The sequence below is a fragment of the Protopterus annectens genome, chromosome 1.part2 (assembly GCF_019279795.1).
Source record: "Protopterus annectens isolate FY-2018-M chromosome 1.part2, PAN1.0, whole genome shotgun sequence".
NCBI lineage: Eukaryota > Metazoa > Chordata > Ceratodontiformes > Protopteridae > Protopterus > Protopterus annectens.
Window position 1 is genome coordinate 231,406,316 of NC_056727.1, and position 20,767 is coordinate 231,427,082.

General features: G+C 41.4%; 1 protein-coding gene across 2 annotated transcripts in view; it reads right to left on the reverse strand.

Annotated features, from left to right (window-relative positions):
* Positions 1–20,767, reverse strand: part of LOC122788853 (N(4)-(Beta-N-acetylglucosaminyl)-L-asparaginase-like) — an 802,551-nt gene that overhangs the window by 722,594 nt on the left and 59,190 nt on the right. For both annotated transcript variants that reach the window (XM_044055760.1, XM_044055752.1), the window contains exon 2: positions 7,333–7,471. In XM_044055760.1, coding sequence (XP_043911695.1) covers positions 7,333–7,471 — 139 coding nt within the window. The remainder of the gene's footprint in view (positions 1–7,332; positions 7,472–20,767) is intronic.

The window sequence follows — 20,767 nt, forward strand, 5'->3', positions numbered from 1 at the left end:
AATAGGTTCAGCAATACCCATATTCATAGGGTTACAACAAAAAGTATTTCGTAGTATGGATTCAAAAGATTTCTGTTATGGTAGCTAAGGATGTGAGGGAAGAGATTAAACAAAAGGTAATACAAAAACTGAGAAAATGGAGGATCTTGTTTATGGATATGGATATGGATAATAAGATACAAGCAATAAATACATTTTTACTCTCTTTAGTTTTATATACAGATCAGGCATATTTCTGTCAACCAGAGGAGGTGATGTGGAAAATAATTTAATTGATGAAGGAATTTATCTGGGAGGTGAAGAGGGCAAGAATTATGTGAGACAAGTTGATTTTTCCCACAGAACAAAGTGGTTTAGGATTACCTGATGTGAAAGGATATTTTAGAGCTACACAATTAAGGCTCATATACATAACACAAGCAGAAAGTTAAAATTCAAAGTGGAAAGGAATAATGATGAAGCAGGGAGAAATTCAAGAAATAAAGAGATTTAGATTTTGGCTACAAATTCTTAAGGAAGACAACAACAGCTATACAGAATATTCTATTCATAAAGTAGCCGCAAATAATCTACGAACTAAGCCAACACAAGAATGGATAAGGGAGATTTTGCTGCTAGGGATGACTGCAAGTAGGGGTATAAATAATAGGCAAGAGGAGGGCTGGAATTTAATGGAGAAAACTGGCAAAGAAAACAAGGTATTGGGGGGCAAATAAGTAAAGAATGAAAGGCAAAAGAATGGAATGAGGCCAAGAAGTCATTTAGACTGCAGGCTAGAGACTGCCGATCAGGGATTGACATCAGAGTACAGACAAAGAGAAAGGGACAGGGGAATCCTAAGTGAAAAACCTGTTCTGGTAGAGTTTTTAGTTAAATCTAGAACACAAGCTGCTTTTAAGATAGGATAATTAGTAAGGCATATTAAATATTATGTAACTATAACAATCAATCAGAGGAGGTTAGAAAAGATAGGGAAGAGAGACAGGATAAGCAATTTACAAAGGAACAACCGAAGGACATATGTACAGCTCCCAAGTATACAACAAAGTCTAGAAGGTTTTGGATTTTTGTTTGGAAGTGACTGCATAAGTATTTTTATTCTCCAAGCAGACTTTAAGAATTTTTCCTCAGGTAAATGATAAATATTGAAGGTGTGATGTTAAAGAAAGAGGTAACTGAGAACATATGTTTTGGGAGTGAAAGGAGTTGGCAGATTTTTAAAAATTCCATATAGAATAGTCTGACAGAAATACTGGGTGATCAGCTGTAACTGATAATTCTTTTGAGCTGGGACACAAGATCTGAATTGCCTAGGCATAGTAAAGCCTAGTTACGTTTAATTCTGGTGGCTGCCAAAAAGCAATCAGCAGAAAATGGAAATCAAAGTCTAAATCAACTGTATTTCAAGTAATGAATATGGTAATGGTGATAAAAAGAACTGCAAATGGGATTTTTAGAAAAGGGAAGGAGCAAATTGCATAGAAGTAAATGGAAATGCAGAATAATGTTCTGGAGGAAGCGTAATGTTTAAGGGAAAGCAGGAATTGAGCAATTTATGTAATACTGGTGATGAAAGTTATGAAAAAGAACATATATGATGTAAAATGTATGTAACTGGAAACACGTTATTATGCTTTGTTTTTGTTTTCTTTTATGTTAATGTATGCCTGCATATGCTTTAAGTGATGATTTAATAAAAAAACTCAAAAGGCTGAGGAATTTTATACAATCCATTTGCTTTCTTAGGAACAGCAGGCTGACTATCAGGGACGTTATAGGCAGTGGCAAACACATCCCCCAGGGGGGATGGGTGACGGTTCTGGAAATTCCATTTGTATCTCCTCATAGTATTTTTCTGAGGGTTGAGAAACCACAGTGTTCTCCCACTGAAAACAGTAGCTCAGGCTGGAAATTAACCTGTAATTTACTGAAAACAGTGACAGTCTTTCTAATCTGTTCATATAATCCATCTCCTTAACATGGCCAATTTGTTTTGTAAAGTACCTCTGAATTCTTTCTAACTTTTTCAGGTGAGACATATTGTATGATGAAACTCCCAAAGAATACTCTTTGAACAACAACTGTTTTGTAAAGTGGTTTTAGGATCTGCTTATCCCTGTTAATGACTGTTAGCAAGATGTCCTTAAATACCTGTATAACATTTCCTAACAAGCTTTTAAGCTATCTTCAGATTTGTGAACCACCTAACAGCACCCCTAGATCTCTTACTGCATTCACATTATCCAGAGTTATATTGCTCAAAGCATAAAGACAAATAGAACTGTTAACACCATAGTGAACAACCTGTTACAGGCTTCCTGCAAAATCAGGGAGAGTTAAGAGAGTGTGTCCATATGGAGGAAGATTTTGGTACAAAGCTGGGAAGAACACTAGATGACATCAGACAGAATATCTCAACTATTACTAGGACTCATTTAAAAAGTTAATACAGCAGCAAATCTATCATCATGATGCACTTTATTAGCAATAAGTAGTATGAAACTCTAATGTCTAGTATCATTGACAGTAAGGATCCATGATTTGTGAGATCAGGGACAAAAATAAGAAAAATGGGAGATGGTCTGTCAACTCAAGTACATCTAAGAGATATGTCGGTGTGTGTGTGTGTGTGTGTGTGTGTACTTTTCAATATATGCATGTGCATGGGACAGTAAATAAGACTGTGCCTGTGCTAACACAATGCATGAGCCACAAATGAAAAACAGAAAACAAACTGTTACAATTTTTATATGCATTATACAAATATGATTTCAATCTAAATTATTACTGAACTTAACATTACAAATACTGCTCATGTACTGCCTTCCCTGAAATATCACTCCCACAGATTCCATTTATTTCTATATAGTTTGCTCCTTTTCATTTCTAAAAAATTCCACCTACAATCATTTTATCTCCTTTATAACATACAGTTAATTTTGTTTTTGATTTCCATTTTCTAACAACTGCTTTTTTGGCAGTTCATAGCATTAAATTTTGAAGGGACTTACAGCGTCTAGGCAATTCAGTTTCTCTATCCCAGCTCAAAAGAATCATTTTCTTAGTTAAAATAATTTGCTCCCCCAACATTGCGGACAAAGACCCTGCAAGGAATTTCTAAAATCTATCAACTCGTTGCATTCCCAAAAAACATGTTTCTAAGTACTCCTATATTTCTCACTGCAACTCCAGCAATTACTTTCTTACTTGTGGAAAAAATTTCTTAAGTTTACTTAGGATATAAAAATATCTATGCAAACACCTCAATGCAAACTCCTAAACGCTCCTAATTTTCTTGCCCACTTGGGAGCCAAACAAATATCCTTCCATTTTTTTATTTGTAAGTAGCCTTTCCATTTTCATTTCCCATTTTTTTTAACCTCTTCTGATTTATTCCTATAGTTATCATGCATTATTTCAAATGCCCTACTAATTGTGTCCATTTTTTAATAGCAACTTTTGTTTTAGGCTCAACTATAAATGCAACCAGAGTTGGTCTTTCATTTAACACTCACTCCCTTATCCCTTTCTCTATGGCTATACTCTATTAATCCCTGATTGGGAAGACAATTTCCAATCCAGAGTTCAAACTTCTGCTATGCCTTATCCCACTCTGTGACTTTCCCTCCCTAGTTATTTGTTCCCACTACGTTGGTTCCTTTGCTAATTTCCTTCAATAAATTCTGGCTCCTACTGCGTATTTTCTGTTCCCCTACTTGCAGTCATTCCTACTGGTAAAATTTCCTTTCTCTATTGCCATGTTGGCCTGGTTAACAAAATATTTTATGCTACTTATTTGCATTTTTTTTTGCTATTCTTCTTAAGTGTCTGCAAAATCCTACTCTCTCTCCTGATGGGCTGTCAGTTGACTACTCCAGGAAAGTAATGATTTGCACTTGTGGTGATTAAGAGTGATTCAGGTACATGCAAATTAACTAATAATCAGATCTTTCCTCATTCATTCTAACATGTCTCTGCATTGCAATTTCCTGCATTGTGGAAACAGTTCCTTTTCACAGCAGCTCTTATAACCAGTGGTGGGGTTCATTGTGAATCCACGAATGTCTTGTCTTTAAGAACATGATACAGAGAACAGTGAATGAGAAACACATGTACCAGGCTACAGTTTGCAAGACAAAATGGGTGAATAAAGTAAGGTATAGCCCACTGTATATAAGTGAAATTATTACACGAATTGAAAGCAAAACAGGAAAGAAGAGAAGGCAGTGTGGGTCATACTGGAAGCTGTAAAAGGCACATTATCCACACAGAGCCACTCTTCCATGGAAAGGATTGGTGGTTGGCTTTAATACACAGGACATAAACTACCGCACTTTCGTTGAAACCATTATGTAAAAGCAAGAATATTCTGCCCATTTGGGCACAACCACTATGTAAAAGCAAGTATATTCTGCATCTGTCCTGTAAGCACCAGACTTCCTACAGGTAGTAACAGAACCTAGTCAAAACAGCAATTTTCAATTTGGTGCTTTAAAATGTGGAGTCAGATAGCAACTTTTGTCTGAAAGTGGGCAGCAATATGGGAAAACATTAAACACAGTGGTTACAACTATGATTCTTAACTGTGGCAACAAAAACTAAATGTTCCAGATTTTAGGATGGCAGATTTTGACAGAATGAAACAATGAGATCAGAAATTATATAGTAAATAGCATGAATACTACATGGAAGAACAAGGAAAATACTCCAAAACAGTAATTATTGAAATAATCAGGTTTTATATAAAATAAAATAAATATGAAAACAAAAAGAAAAAACAAAGTTCTTAAATAAAGCATTAATAAAGATTAGGATAATTATATACTAAACTGAAAATGCAATGAAACAGATAAAGGAAGACAGGAGAACAGTACCCATTAAGTAGGAAGAAGCAAGAAAGGTTTATAGAAAAGTGAAGTCATACTAAGGAGAAAAAAAACAGTTATTCCAGAAAATGGTGGACTAAATGGACTGGTACAAATGGATGGTGAAAACAAAGGATTTCTGAATGACTACTACTCAGCTTTCATGAAGGATACAATGGAAAACTGACCAACTCTAGTCAGTAAATCAGTAAAATCCTCATTATAACAGGATTATTCCCAGTTCTTTCACCAATGAAAGGCTCCTGAGGAAACTCTAAAATCCAAAGTGGAAAAGCCATTGGGGGTCTGAAGGTAATCTCAGAATTGAGAACTAAGCGTAATATGTTTGTAACAAATCAAGGAAAAAAGGAAAGACTACAAGACTGAAGAGGACAGATGTTAATTATTCAGAAAAATTATGAAAAGACATTGGTGAAGCTGCAAAACGGTCAGCTATTCCAGAGCCATCTTGCTGGCATCTGCAGGATTTGGTATTTTGGTGGAGACTGTGGGGAATTGGTTTGTTCTGAATGATCACTCTAGACAGCAAATATGCTCAATATTGTACTAAATGTTTCTGATAGTTTTTCATGCAAGATCTATTCTTCGAGCATAGATCCTCATCAGTTTTTTTTTTCAAACAACTGTATGCGCTTTCCAAGCCTTTGGCACCCAGTTTCCTTCTGGAATGCATCTAACCTCAACTTGCAGACCAGCTTCTTCAAATTTACATCAGTTACTGCAAACCATATTACCTTTAATATACAGAACTTACTAGCTCCCCAGGAAAGCTCAGTAGGGTTTTAAGTCTAAGAGCTAATCAGGATTAATATTTTGTGGATGATCTAGGACTTTGCCTAGAACTGAGCCCAGGATCTGTAAATGATGAAGGAGATACCCAATGTTTCATTCCCCACTTCTACTTTTCTTAAAATAAATTGATCTTATATTTTTCTTAAAATTAGTATCACAAATTGATGCTACGTTCACCAGATCTTTCCATCTTCTATCCAGAAGCATTAACTACATTGTCCTGATAAAATAATGCAACTGGTTGGCATTAATTTCCATCTTTCTGCTGACTGTCTCAGTGTAAGTGTCAGTGTTCCAAAGATTAGAGAATGCTGCTTAATTTGCTTTATTTAAAGTGAAAAAATATAACTTTCATGATTTCAAATAACTTTACTGTGTGACTAAATATACTAGTTTGTTTAAATGTTACACATGCTTGTTCCTCTTCAAATTATTGTAACAAAATGTGTTTATATGTAATTTTTATCCCCTTGGCAATTTTATGGCTGATATGAGTCCCTGGACTAGCCCACCTATGCAGTTAACAAAATAAACAAATAAATGAAAACCTAAAACCTGGAACCTCTCATTCACCAAAAACAAAAATCTTCAGATGTCCTGCAACTACTCAGTCCATTCTTCTGGACTATGCTTACCAACACACAGGCTTATTTCTAAATCCAGGTGTCAGCATCACTGATGGATGCCTTGCCAGAAGGCAGCTGGCCAGCACATCCATCTGTACTTATTATTCAAAATGTATTCTCCAACTATCACCTTCTTGATATAGAAGCCTTCCTGTTTGAAAAGAGATACTAGCTAACAACACTCAGTGAAACAGCAGTGCTACCAATTCCACTTGATGATGACAGTTCTAGAAACTTGCTGCTGTTATAATACACTACTGCTGGGACCAAAATCAGTAGTCACATCAACAAAATGAATTGAGAACTTCAAAACAACTAAAAGGCTAAAAATTAGTAAGGTAATAAGCCACAGGCACACTGAACAACAACCAGCACTAAGCAAAGTTCTCCCTCTGTATAAAGCATTTACAAGTTTATTATTAGTATGACACTAGTAATGAATCTATTTTTCAAATGATCATGGACTGTCAAAACATATAGCGAAGTGAAGAGAGATGCAGTCAGCTTTCCTTCAGAGGACAGGGGAGTGAGATATCTAAAGAGTGATCTCTGGTGTTGAATGTGGGCACAGCACTAAATCCTGAGATTTGGGTTGTGAGCATATGTTATGCAGATGTGTGCTTGTCTACGACGTCTCTGTTATGCCCCATACACAAGAGGGATGAAAGACAGATGGCTAGTGCAGACACATCTCCTTTTCAACCACTATGAATATCATATGTGAAGGGGAGATGATGGCACTTGGTTCAAACCAAGTGTTGTAAGAGACATAATGAGAGACTGAAAAGAAAATTATAGATGAAGCTGGGTCAAAAACTCTTGCTGCAAAGCATAAAACAGTAGATTCAGCAAAAGAAATTGAAGAATAAAATGTTGCCAACAAAAACTAACAGTTTCACTGACAGAACAAGGCTTCAGAGACCAAATCCTCTCTCAAATGAATCACTATTATGTATTTCTTTTCTTGAATTTATTAATTTGAAACTGAATGTACGAATGCACTAGAGAAGAATTTTAAATCCACTTACCCAGCTAGTGCTGCTACAGCTCCAAATCGTCCAGGATGTCCTTCCATTATAGCTGCATCACACTGAACAATTCCATCCCTATTGGGGTAGCCACCCCTACCCACAATATATGGCCCTGTCTCAGGATTATTCTCAACATCTGGAAATAATAAAACAATCTGTAATTACAGTCTTTCACAAATAACAAACAGTCTTACTATATCAGCTGATCTACAAAGAAGTCCCTACATGACAGTCCTTATGACTGGGTTTATTTTCTAAACTAATCAGAGATCAGTATTTTTTTCCTGCTGCTCTTAAGCTTAGGGGGCAGATGTCTACTTGTGACAATTCATGTTGTGACATCAAACACTGACTACACAAGTGTGCTCATTCCTTATGTCTACCAGTTCAACCTTCTGGCACTAGCTACCACATCCATGCAAATCAAGAACAACAAAGATTTGGCACTACCACTGTTAACACATGATATGTAAGCACCTACTTGCCTGACATAGAAATCAAACAGCCAAGGTTGTTTGAGGGACCTCCCACCAGGAAAAAAATGAAAGAAGGTGCCACTGACCCATTAAAGAGGTTCCCATTCATAGATTAATTAATATGGTATGAACTAGTTTGCTACATCTCACATAAAGGCCTTCCTTGATGGGTTCAGAGTTGAATTCCAAGTAATAAAGCCATAAGGTTGCAAGAATCCAGAGGACTATACCAAGACCACTGAGAAGGCAGACTGACTGTGAATGACTAGGAAGAGAGGCTTTACTCTTTGGCTGCAAATGAGACAAAAAATGTCTGGAAAGGGAGCATTATGAGCTCAATGGATCATGGTGATCCTGCCTACTGAAGGTAGACCATGAAAGCATTGGACACAGCTAGTCCTAAACAGAAGCAGACTAAATCACAACTAGGGCTGATTAGCAGAGTACCCAGTGGCGCCAGATAAAGAGGGAAGAAAACTGTGGATCCCCAAATATTCTCAGGAATTTGAGCAATTAACTTCTGCTCCATTTAACCAAAAGTACAGACACCACAGGGAGGGTCTCCCAGAAAACCACCCTACTCTATGCAGTGAGAAGACACTTTTTTCCTTCCAGTTTTCATTGCAAAGAAAAAAAGTAAAAGAAACTGGTGATAGAGACCATCTTCTCAGGAAAAGTGGAAAAGCGAAGGGTCCTCCTTAAGTGGGTGAAGGAGGAATACTTCTACACAAGCCCAGAAGATCAGGGCACATAGATGAGGTGGAATCACTAAGATGGCAGAACACGTATAATTTGAATACATCTTTACCTTCTCTCAACTAATTCTTCTCAAAAGTAAGTAGAACCTAGCTAGTCATTCCCTTCCTTCTTACTCCCCACCTGACACCTAGCTCTTCATTCCCTTTGTTGTTGCATCTTAACCTGATACCTATCTTTTTATTCCCTTCCTTCACACCCTCTTAAAACCTTCCTCTATCAAGCATATAGGAGCACCAGTTAAATCCTCCAAAGCAAACTTCAAGTCCATATTGGCCACATCTACTACAGACAATCATAAGGCCTTCTTCACATATGTCCACAACCTCAAAGGAAGCACCCAGATCGGTTCAGAACTGGTGGTCAAGGTCACCACATATACAAATGTTGTATAAATAGCAAAGTTGCTGGCTGACAGATTCAGCAAAAACCTTACCCCTCTGTTCCCCCATCAGTAAATCAGGACATCCCCAGTACCTTCCCCCTTCCCCTTATATTTAGGGAACAGGTCATCACTGCTTTCTGAAAGGCAAGAAATACAGCCTCCATGGGACCCGATAACATCTCAGGCTGCATCCTACATGAACTCAGGCAGGAACTTGCAGTACCATTAGGAACCCTATTCAACCAAAGCCTGAGTACTGGCTTTGTCCCAACTGAGTGGAGTACAGCCACTGTCATCACTTTACACAAAGGTGGAGTGTCCACCGATCTGGGAAATTATAGACCCATCAGCCTAACTAGCCTGATCTGCAAGGCCATGGAATGGATTATCATGGACCTCATTAACAAGGATACTGGCAACCTCTAAACACTTGATCCTACACAGTTTGGCTTCGTCAAGGGGAGGTAATGTCTGCTAAATTTGGTCGGCTTCTTTGAGACAGTCTCCAAAGTCATGGATGAGGAGAAGATGGTGCACACCACCCACCTTGACCTGGCCAAAGCCTTTGACACTATTCCCCACTTGGGCATAATAGATAAACTCTCTCAACTAGGCATCAATCCATATGTAGAAGTAAAACCCAAAAAGTGGTAGGTAGTAAAGGTCTGTAATCCAACAAAGATAAATAGCAGGAAGAAATGATCTACACACCAACAGGCTATAGACAAATATAATTTAATATACCAAGATGCTAGTGCTTTTGGCTACAAAACCCTTCTAAAGACATATAATACACAGCAATTCACTTGATATTTAAATAAACACACACCAATCACATTCTAAAACCAATAAAAAAACAATTAAGAATTAGTCTTTTTGGATGTAAGGTCTACGCCTATTCAGAATTGGTCTTAAAGGCACCACACCATTGAGTCCTGGGTGCCTATTAGCCCCCAGTTCAATAATCCACCTTGTTTCACAGTATTCAGTATAGTTGGAAACATTACTCTTCCTATTGCCTGCTTTGATGTGTTGTAGGGCCTGAAATAAAAAGCTATGTCCTGGGTATTTCTCTACATGTAGAGAGAGTGCATTATGCTTGTCTTTAAGTCTAATAGCTGACATATACCTCAAAATCCTGTCCTTCAATCTACAGTTTGTCTTCACCACGTAAAACGAGGTGCAGCAAGTACAAGTCGCTAAATAGACAATATTCTTAGACAAGCAAGTGACCATAGCCCTAAAATCATATTGCTTCCCTGTTAAGGGGTGTACGAAATAGGATTTCCTACTAATGTGTATACATGCCTTGCAACGTTGACAAGGGAAGGTTCCAACCTTAGTAAAACCACTATCCACCCTTGGTTGCTTATCACAAAGAATCTGCTTTAGATTCTTGTTCCTCAAAGACAAAATCTGGATATTCTCCCACCAAGTCTTTCAGGGAGTCATCAGTACGTAAGATTTTTCCAGTTTGTCCTAATCACATCCTGTACCCATCGAATATCACTACTATATGTAACATGAAAAGGAACCCTGTTCTTCTTCCTATTAGCTGACTGTTTCCTAATCCATCTGGTGTCATTCCTATTCGATATCCCCCTATGAGAGAACCAGGGTGCTGCCCCTGTTTCCCTGACGTCGACCACATCTTGCATGATGTGGTCAACATTAGACTGTTTACAGCCTCTGGCCATGAGTCTAGTATTAAACATATTTAATTCATCATGCAGGGTATCATCATCAGTACATAACCTAGACAAACGTGATGTTTGTCCCTTGACAATATTGTGGAACACAAAACCTGGATGCATACTATCTTTAGCCAGCAACCCATTTTTCCAACATGGTTTCCTATAAACCTTAGAGGGAAGAGTACCATCACCACTCTGTATTAACTGTATATCTAAAAACTTTCCCCCACATTCACAAAAGCTTGCACAGAGTGCAAGATGAGTGTAGGAGATCACGCCGGCAATATGTCTGCCGTGCGTTCCAGGAACAGCCGACAGGGGTGTGCACGAGAGCTGCTAAAGCTAGTCTTGCACGGACAGCGTCATGGTATGCAAATTACCTCATCTGCGATCCAGCAAACACTAACTGTCCATGGAAGATTAGTTTTACCTACAGAAATGTACTCTGTTGGTAACGGAGTACATTTCGGCATATAGCTAAACGGAGCTATGACATCTCCAAATAAAGGATGCATACAGTTGAGGAAACATGCCAATGGCCAAATATAAGGACATTGGCAGTGCAAAATGTTTAAAAACGAAAATGTAACTTTTTTTCCCCTGATCTCCGATGTTTAAGCATAACGCAGCACCGCGCAAACATGTTGTTGTTGTGTCTTTCGGCTTATCCCGGTTAGGGGTCGCCACAGCGGAACTCAGGTCCGCTAATGTTTGGTAGTGGATTTTTATGTGCCGAGTTACCAGCCCTGATGCACAACCTTCAACAAAGGCACACCCATTCATGCATGCCTCCACACAGTAGACGCTCTTGCTGAGAATCGAGTGGGACAACGTCTTGCTGTGATGCGACAACGCTACCGCAGCACCACTACCGGCAGCGCTTAAAAAAACAAGAAAATCATTTAAAAAAAGCCAAAAATAGGCATTTTCACTAAAAAGCTTATTCTGCCATGCAGATGAATGGCAGGGTGAAGACAACATGGCTACTGACTAGTGGTTGCTAAGAGGGGGAAGCTCAGTGTGAGAGATGTAACCATGCATTACTAGGCAATCCTATGCAAATGAGGATAAGGATAGTGAATCCCAGTTTTCCCCAGCATGTGAGGCATGTCCCAAAAGTGTAAGATTAGGAGTAGGTGAGTAGAAGATTAGAATATAGGTGACATCATGAGGGGGTGTGTCAGACAGGCTGTAAGCTAATTGCAGCACAGTGGCTCGTGTTTGCTCTGAGTTGCTCAGGATTGCAAAGAGACGTGGCTACAGTTGTCCTATTTGAAAACCTCAAACCCAAGGTGCACACTGTTAAAAGATAGGAAACTCCTTGCAAACATGCACACAGCGTGTGTGGGCATTTGCGCTCGTTTGCATGGCGCTGCCCTGGGTGGAAACAGAAAGGTAAAAGGAAGGAAAAGAAGTAGTAGGAAGTTAACCAAGGAGAACTGGCAGAGCTGCCAGGTGAAATATATTAGAATCAGCCAATTACACAGGCAGCAGACTAGCCCAGCCCAGCACTTTAAACTCTGCAAACACCATTCCCCCCTGTTTTTTCTCAAGAACTCTGCAAAAATGCAGTATACAAAGAGGAAAAGCTTAAAAAGCTTAAGTCAGACAAAATATTAGGGGCTGCTCTTGCTATCATAAACCAACATGTGCAAGATGCTGAGGGTGGTGATGTTGTCAATGCTGCTGCGCAACCCACAGTGAGGAGACGGAGAAGAGTGTACAGACCCAGGGTAAACTACTAGGGGCTACATGAGCTGGAGATAGTAGAGCGCTATAGGGTGGAAAGGGACCTCCTACAGCAAATTGTTGAGCTGTGCCGGACACACCTCACACACAGAACCAACAGAGGGAACCCATCCCTGTGGATACCAAGGTATGTGTTGGCCTAAGAATACTAGCTACAGGTACCTTCCAAAGACCAACTGGTGATATGATGGGGATTTCACAGGCATCAACATCCAGGGTACTCTACCAGTTCCTGGATGCCATGTCAGCACGTCGGTGAGCACATATATTTCCCCAAACCCCTTGAGGCACTGGCCAGCAATATGCGTCTTTTCCATCAAATAGCGGAATACCCTGAGGTAGTGGGTGCAACAGACTGCACGCACATATGCATCAAACTACCACCAGATGAGTGGGGTAGGGTCTACATCAACTGCAAGGGCTTCCCCTCCATCAACTGCCAGTTTGTGTGCGATGCCCAGGGCATAATAATGAATGTGTGTGCTGGATTCCCTGGAAGCTATCACGATTCCCACATTTGGCATCTGACCCAGCTGTACCAGTTATTTGCCAATGGGGACATTCCCTATGGTCACCTAGTAGGGGATGCTGGATATGCACTGGAGCCATGGCTGATGACACCCATCAGAAATGCACACACATCTGAACAAGAACTCCATAATAAGGCACATGCACAAACAAGAATCCTAATAGAACGTGTGTTTGGGATGCTCAAGTCACGGTTCCGGTGCCTGGACACATCTGGTGGAGCCTTGCAGTACTCACCAACTACATGTACCCAAATTGTTATGGTATGTGCCATGCTATACACAATATGATCCTGCAGAAACAGCTACAGCAGGAACAGCATGGGGCAGGGCCAAACAGACCCCCACCATTGCCAAGGCCTGCACAGGCACAGCGTGACTCAGAGGAGGAACAACCTGAGCCTGCCCCAGTAGGCAAAAGGAGGCGTGCCCAGTATGCCCTGGCCTTGGCAAAGAGGCAACACATAGCACATTCACTGACTCAGTAGGAACCCTGGAAATTACACCTCTCTCTGACTCGCACATACAGTAAAAGGGATGCCTAATTTGACACTTCCTGTTTTCAAACAGGTATAGGGAGTGTACTATGTGCATCCAACATAGGCAACCCTGCAGCATCACCCGCAATACTGGCACAGACACAACTTAAGTCACTCACACATACCAGTTGGGGGGGGTCACATACCTAACAGTCACAGCCAGCATGACAGTTGTAGACAAATGCAAACACAAACAAATGCTGTATAATGACCTCTGAAGAGGCCTATGGGTAACCTCCCCCCAGGCCTATGCAGAAAGATAACAGCAGGCCAGGCAGTGTGATGTGGGTTGTGTAGGCTATGAAGTCACAAACTAATATGCATGTAATTGGAAGCTAAGGTCTGTAGTACAGTGGTATGTCTCAAGCCAGTACAATAGGCAACAGTACAGACTGAAATGGAGTACCTGACATAGCAGTGCAGGCCTAGCAAATGCGTATAAGGTCAGGTGTACCCCTCATCCTATGTACACCCACAGTAACAATCAGGTGTGCCCCCCGGGTAGAAATGTACGAATAATAGCTGTCCCCCCTGTATGTATAAATGTTAAGTCTACGCAAACTGACTCATGGAAGCCCTGCAGGCACAGCATACTTCCTGACGATGTGCAACACAAAGGTGAGCCCTGAAGTAAAAACCAACTTGTTTTGTCACACACATATAGAATATATGCCCATAGTGGGCACGCTTACACACAAACAAATTTAGCAAATTTCAGTCAACAGCATACTGAAAGGTCATACTGGGCATGCTCTCACACAAACAAATGAAGCAAATTTCAGTCAACAACATACTGAACGGTCATACTGAGCATGCTCATATACTTAGGCCATGTCTGAGTACAGCAGTGGGCCACACATATCTGGCAGTTGCAGTTCTTACTCCAGACACGTCACTATTCACCAATCCTGCCTTGTGTACACACTTATATGAAAACAAACCCATATAATATATTGGACCCCTGTCATAATCAAACTATGTAATACAAGTACTTAAGTTGTTCAAAGAAAGTTAAAATGCAAAGAATATCAATAAATATCCGATCAGTATCATCAAGAAACAATGAGCACTCCTAACATTATCCAAACTAAGCTCTGCCAAAAATAATGTCAATGATTCCATAGAGAACCATGAAGCTTTCTTTAGCTATGTCATAAATATCAATGTAAACTCATATATGTTCTGAGTTAGTGCAAAGTGTAAATTAATACATGTACATGACTGACATTGCCAACATCTTGTCAGACAGGTTCATACATATTTACCCCCCTCTCAATGACAAAAAGGCCCTTTACCATACCTGGAGATTGTGAAAACCCAGAAATCACATATACAATGGTTAAACAGCTCTATCCAAACCTAAAAACATGGCATCTATGGGATGACATGGTGTCCCTGGCTGTGTCATATGTGAACTGCTTCGCTAGGGACAGCTTGCACCTGTCACCCTTAGGCTTTCGTATACTGGCCAAAACTCTTGCCACCCCCATAGTGCCTTTTTTAGGCAAGGTTCAAAGGACAAACCCACCTCCATAGACAACCCAAAGATAAAAAAACTAAAGGTAATGCTACTCAATGCCAGAAGTCTAAACCTCAAGATGCATGCACTCGAGACTCTCCTCAGTATGGAGAAAATCGATGTGTGTGCAGTAACAGAAACCTGGTTCAAGGCTCCTGAGAGCACCCCAGCACTACTAGGTTATAACTCATACCATGCGTTTCGGCCCCAAAACTCGGACCGAAGCACAAAAGGAGGGGGAGTATCTATATTCATCAAAGATACCTACACCTCCAGGTTAGTGGCACTACACGAAGCATCGGAAACCATCCATGTGCAACTAACAGTGGGCAAAACTGCCTTTCAGTTTGTAGCCTGCTACAGAACACCCTCCCTATTACAGGAACCCCACTTGGCATTCCTGAGAACACTGGAGAATATGAAGGTCTCTCCAAACACTATGTTATTGGGTGAACTACCCAAACATTGACTGGGAAAACTACTCAAGCCCAAACACTCTCGCCCAACGGTTTCTTGAATTTATAAACTCTAACGCAATGAAACAACTGGTCACCACTCCCACAAGAGGGAACAACATATTGGACCTGGTCATCACCAACATGGGGACTCTATGTTCCACACCAGAGGTAAACCCCTCATTGGTAAGATCAGACCATAAACAAATTTCCCTGGACATCCATATCCCGTCCCCACCCCCAGCCAAGGAAATCACTGTAAAGAATTTCTCCAAATCCAACTTTGCACTTCTCAAGACTGAGGTGGAATCATTCAAAGCCCCTGGGCCAGAGGATAATACAGCCCAATCCGCAGAATCCTTTACAAATGCATTCTATGAGCACCTGCAGGTATGCATGGATCGTGCTATGCCAAATAAAACCAAGACTCACTCCTCCAAAAACAGGAGACCGGTCTGGTGGACCCCGGCCATAAATAAGCTATACAACAGAAGGAGGAAGCTACTACATGACAGAGCAAAATCCCAAAAAGGGAAGGCATCTCTGATCAGTATTAGCAAGAAACTTCAATCCCTCATAAAATCATCAAAGGCCAGTTTCGAAAGAAAAATTGCCCTAGACACTAAAGATAATCACAAGGCCTTCTTTAGTTATGTCAGAAACATGGGCGAAAACTCCCAGATATGCTCTGAATTGTTGCATAATGGTACAAAATATACTGAACCTACAGACATAGCCAACATCCTGGCAGACAGATTCAGCGCAAACTTCTCCCCCCCTTCCCCCCCAAAGGAGCAAATGCCTATCCCAACTGAATGTAACCTCCCTGACATCGCAGATGCACAGGTGAAAGCTGCCCTCTCCAAAGCAAAAAACACAGCATCTATGGGACCGGACGGTGTCCCAGGCTGTGTCTTGCTCGAGCTCCAAGAAGAACTGAACCCTCACATTAAGTCACTGTTCAAACTTAGCCTTACTACAGGATATGTACCCAAAGAATGGCGTACAGCTACAGTGGTCCCACTCCACAAAGGTGGTGCCACAACGGACCCCGGAAACTATCGCCCCATAAGCCTGACTAGTCTGGTCTGTAAAGCTATGGAGTGTATTATCATGGAACTCATAAACAAAGACATTGGGAGCTTCCAGACACTGGACCCTACCCAATTCGGCTTTGTTAAGGGCAGATCTTGCCTCTTAAACCTAGTTGATTTCTTTGAAACAGTTACCAAAGCCATAGATGAGGGCAAGGTAGTCCACACAGCCTACCTGGACCTCGCAAAAGCCTTCAACACAATACCCCACTCGGGCATCATAAATAAGCTTACCAACTTAAATATCAACCCCTATATCACAAGATGGGTTGCAAACTGGCTCAGAGATAGAAACCACATGGTCAGAATCGCAGGTGCCATGTCCGAATCCAAACCAGTTACAAGTGGCATCCCACAGGGCTCAGTTCTGGGACCTCTCTTGTTCGGTATATACTTCTCTGAGGTTCAGGCTAACACTGGGGGATTATGGCTGACAAAGTTCGCAGATGACTGCAAACTGGGGGCTATAATCAAATCTCCAGCTGACACAAGCATCCTCCAAAAGGGTCTCACAGAGACGGATGCTTGGTGCCAGAACCACGGCCTCAAGCTAAATGCTAAAAAGTGCATAGTCATCCCCTTTGGGAAAAACAAGGTGCCCACAAATTACCACATAGGTGGTAATCCATTAAGTATGGAAGAAGTAATTAGAGATTTGGGGACCAACGTAGATAGTAATCTCTCCTTTGATAATCACATTGCCAAAGTGGTTAGAAAGACCTTTTATATAGCCCACCTTATCATGAAAGGGTTCGCATCTAGATCAAGAGAGGTCATTGTGCCCCTCTACTCGTCACTCATCAGGCCCATAATTGAATACAATGCCCCTTTTGGGATGTACCTTACCCGACACCTGCAGCAACTGGAGAGACCCCAAAAGTACCTCACCAAGAGGATCATGGGCTACAAACAGATGTCCTATGCAGCTCAACTAAAGAAACTCCAGCTCTACTCAGTTGCTTACCGCCTACTCAGAGGCGATCTATGCCTGACGTACAAAGCCATGTCAAACCCAGAATTAATGGACATGCTCCACCTCAAAAAATCCAAGTCCCTTAGAGCTACATGCTCCAGGGACCTAAACCTCAGCACAAAAATAAATAGGACATGCTGGAGGGACAGATTCATTTCCCAGAGGATCCCCTCACTCTGGAATAGAATCCCAATTCATGTTAGACATAGCCCCTCACTGACCCTCTTCAAGCGAAATTTGGACGCGTGGATGGGAAATCGCAAATTCACCCCTGAGATCTCTCCTGTGTCCCTGCTAGACAGAGGCACAGTAAACTAATCTTAAAAGGGTACCTTCTGTGACCTACTTTACAGAGGCACAGTAGGCTAATCTAATAGGGAGGCGGAAGCCAAATACACTCTGGCTAGGCTTATAAATGCCCTAGGGCAGATAGCCTAGTATCTACCTATGAACCTATGAAACAGACCCTGCACCTGAACAGTCTGTTGAGACTCCCCCTATGTACAGGATATGAAATTGTTGAATGGGTTACAGCAATGCTTGGCGCACGCCACAAGTGTTGGTACACAACAGACCATGGGAACTATTGTCTTATAAGCCTAATAAGCCTGATCTGCAAGGCCATGGAGTCTATCATTATGGAACTCATAAACAGAGCTACTGGGAGCCTACAAACACTGAACCCTACCCATTTTGGTTTGGTCAGGGGCAGATCATGGTCCCTAAACCTGCTAGACAGTTTTCAAGGCAGTTACCCAGGACATACATCAATGAAATGAGCTCCACGTGGCCTACATAGACCTTGAAAAGCCCTTTTCCAACATTCCACACACATGTATCCACAAAATCAACAACCTGTGCATAAACACGTATGTCATCTGATGGATTAACAACTGGGGCACAGACAGATCCCACAAGGTAAGAATTGTGGTCTCCCTGTTGGACTGTAAGCTGGTAACAACTGCTGTCCCCCATGGCTCAGTCCTGGGACCCCTCCTGTCTGGTGTATACTTTTCAGAAGTACAGTCAAACACATGAGGGCTATGGTTAGCAACGTTTGTGGATGACTGCAAAAAGGTCGTCATAATTGCTGTTTGGGACAACAGAGACATCCTTAAAAAGGGTCTCAGTCAGACAGATGTGGTGTCAAAATTATGGCCTCGAGCTACAGTCATACAAATACCACATAGGTGAAAAACACCCTAAATATGGAGGTAATAATAAGGGATCTATGGACACATGTGGATAGTCATCTCTACTTTCAGAAACACATTCACAAAGTGGTTAGAAAATCATGCTATGTGTCCCCACAAATTGCCAAAGTCTTTGCATGTAAGCCAAAGGAGGTTCCCTCTACTCATCAGTCATCAGACCCATCAGAGAGTACCACAACACACTTGCGATGAATCTGACTAGGCACCTTCAGCAGCTGGAAAGACCACTGAAGTACCTCAACAAGAGGATTACAACAGTTGCCCCATGCAACAAGACTGAAGTAACTCAATCTGTACTCTGTTGCATACTGTCTACTCAGGCGATCTCTGCCCAACATACAGGTCCATGTCCAATGCAGAACTGATGTACATGCTCTATCAGAAGTAAACCCAAGCTCACTGTGCCACATGCTCTAGGGATATAATCATTACAACAATAAACAGAACATGTTGGAGGGATACATTACTAACTCACAGACTTCCCTTGCTTTGGAACAGGCTCCCAGCCTACATTAAGCAGAGTCCCTCACTGACACTCTTCCAGAGGAGCCCTGATGAGTGTATGTGAAACTGAACTGTCACACCATGGATCACTTCATCAGCTCTACTACACAGAGGCATAGAGAACTAACCCCAGGTGTGGTGATAGCTGCACACTCTGGCCATACTAATATATGCCTTCAGGCAGATAGCCTATTACCTATCTATGTACCTATATATGTAGAGAGAACACATTATAATAAGCCAAAGATAGATGGGCAAAGATGTGTGTAAGAGGGTGACCATGACAAGGAGCCATCCAGGACTGTCCCACCCAGAATACATCCCAATGGCACAAAAGACATGAGGTGCACACCTCACCCACTGTACATAATAGCCACCAGTATCTGTAAGCATTACAGTGTATGTGGTGCATGTGCCTGCTGTACAACATGACTGTACAATGAATTAAACATTTACTATCTGTAGACATGTACCTGTCACATAGGTTCATAGGTATGTAACAGACTATCTTCATGAAGGCATATATTAGCCTAGGCAAGTTATGCAGCTTTCACCACCCCATTGGTTAGTCTCCTAAGCCCTAGTTCTAATAGTTAGTACCCTAAGCCCTTTTACAGTGGGGCTGCTGATGTGATCCCTGGCGTGAATTGTCTGTTTCTCATCCACTCATCAAGGTTCCTATTGAAGAGTGTCAGTGAGGGGCTCTGTCTGATGTACATTGGGACTCTGTTCCACAGTAAGGCAAGTCTCTGGGATGGTACTCTATCCCACCAGCATGTTGTATTCATTGTTGTGATGAGGTTCATATCCCTGGAATGTGTAGTACGACTCAATTTTGTTTTCCTTAGATGGAGCATGTTCAACAGTTATGTGTTGGACATGGCTCTGTATGTTAGGCAGAGTTTGCCTCTGAGTAGGAGGTACACAACAGAGAACAGATATAGTTTTTCCAGTTGTGTTGCATAACACAACTGTTTGAGGCCAGTAATCCTCTTGGTGAGGTACCTCTGTGGTCTCTCCAGCTGCTGGATATGCCGAGTCGAGTACATCCAAAATGGTGCATTGTAATCAATGATGGGTTTGATAACTTAAGAGTAGAGGGCCACCACTACCTCTTGTGATCTTGATGCAAACCCTTTGTTGATTAGGTGGGCCACATAGGATTTCCTAACCACTTTGGCAACATGGTTGTCAAAGGAAAGATGACTATCTACTTGTGTCCCCAGATCCCTTATTACCTCGACAGTGTGTAGGGGTAACACCTATGAGGTCATTTGTGGGTACTTTGTTTTCCCCAAAGGGGATTACTATGCATTCTTTCGCACTGAGCTTGAGGCCATGATTCTGACACCACACATCTGTCTCAGAGTCCCTTCTGGAGAATATTTGTGTCATCCGGGGAATCTATTATGGCACACACTTTACAGTTCCCAGCAAACTTAGTCAACCACAACCCTCCTGTGTTGGCATGTACTTCTCAGAAGTATATACCAAACAGGAGGGGCCCCAGGACTGAACCCTGGGGGACACCAGTTGTTACCTGTTTA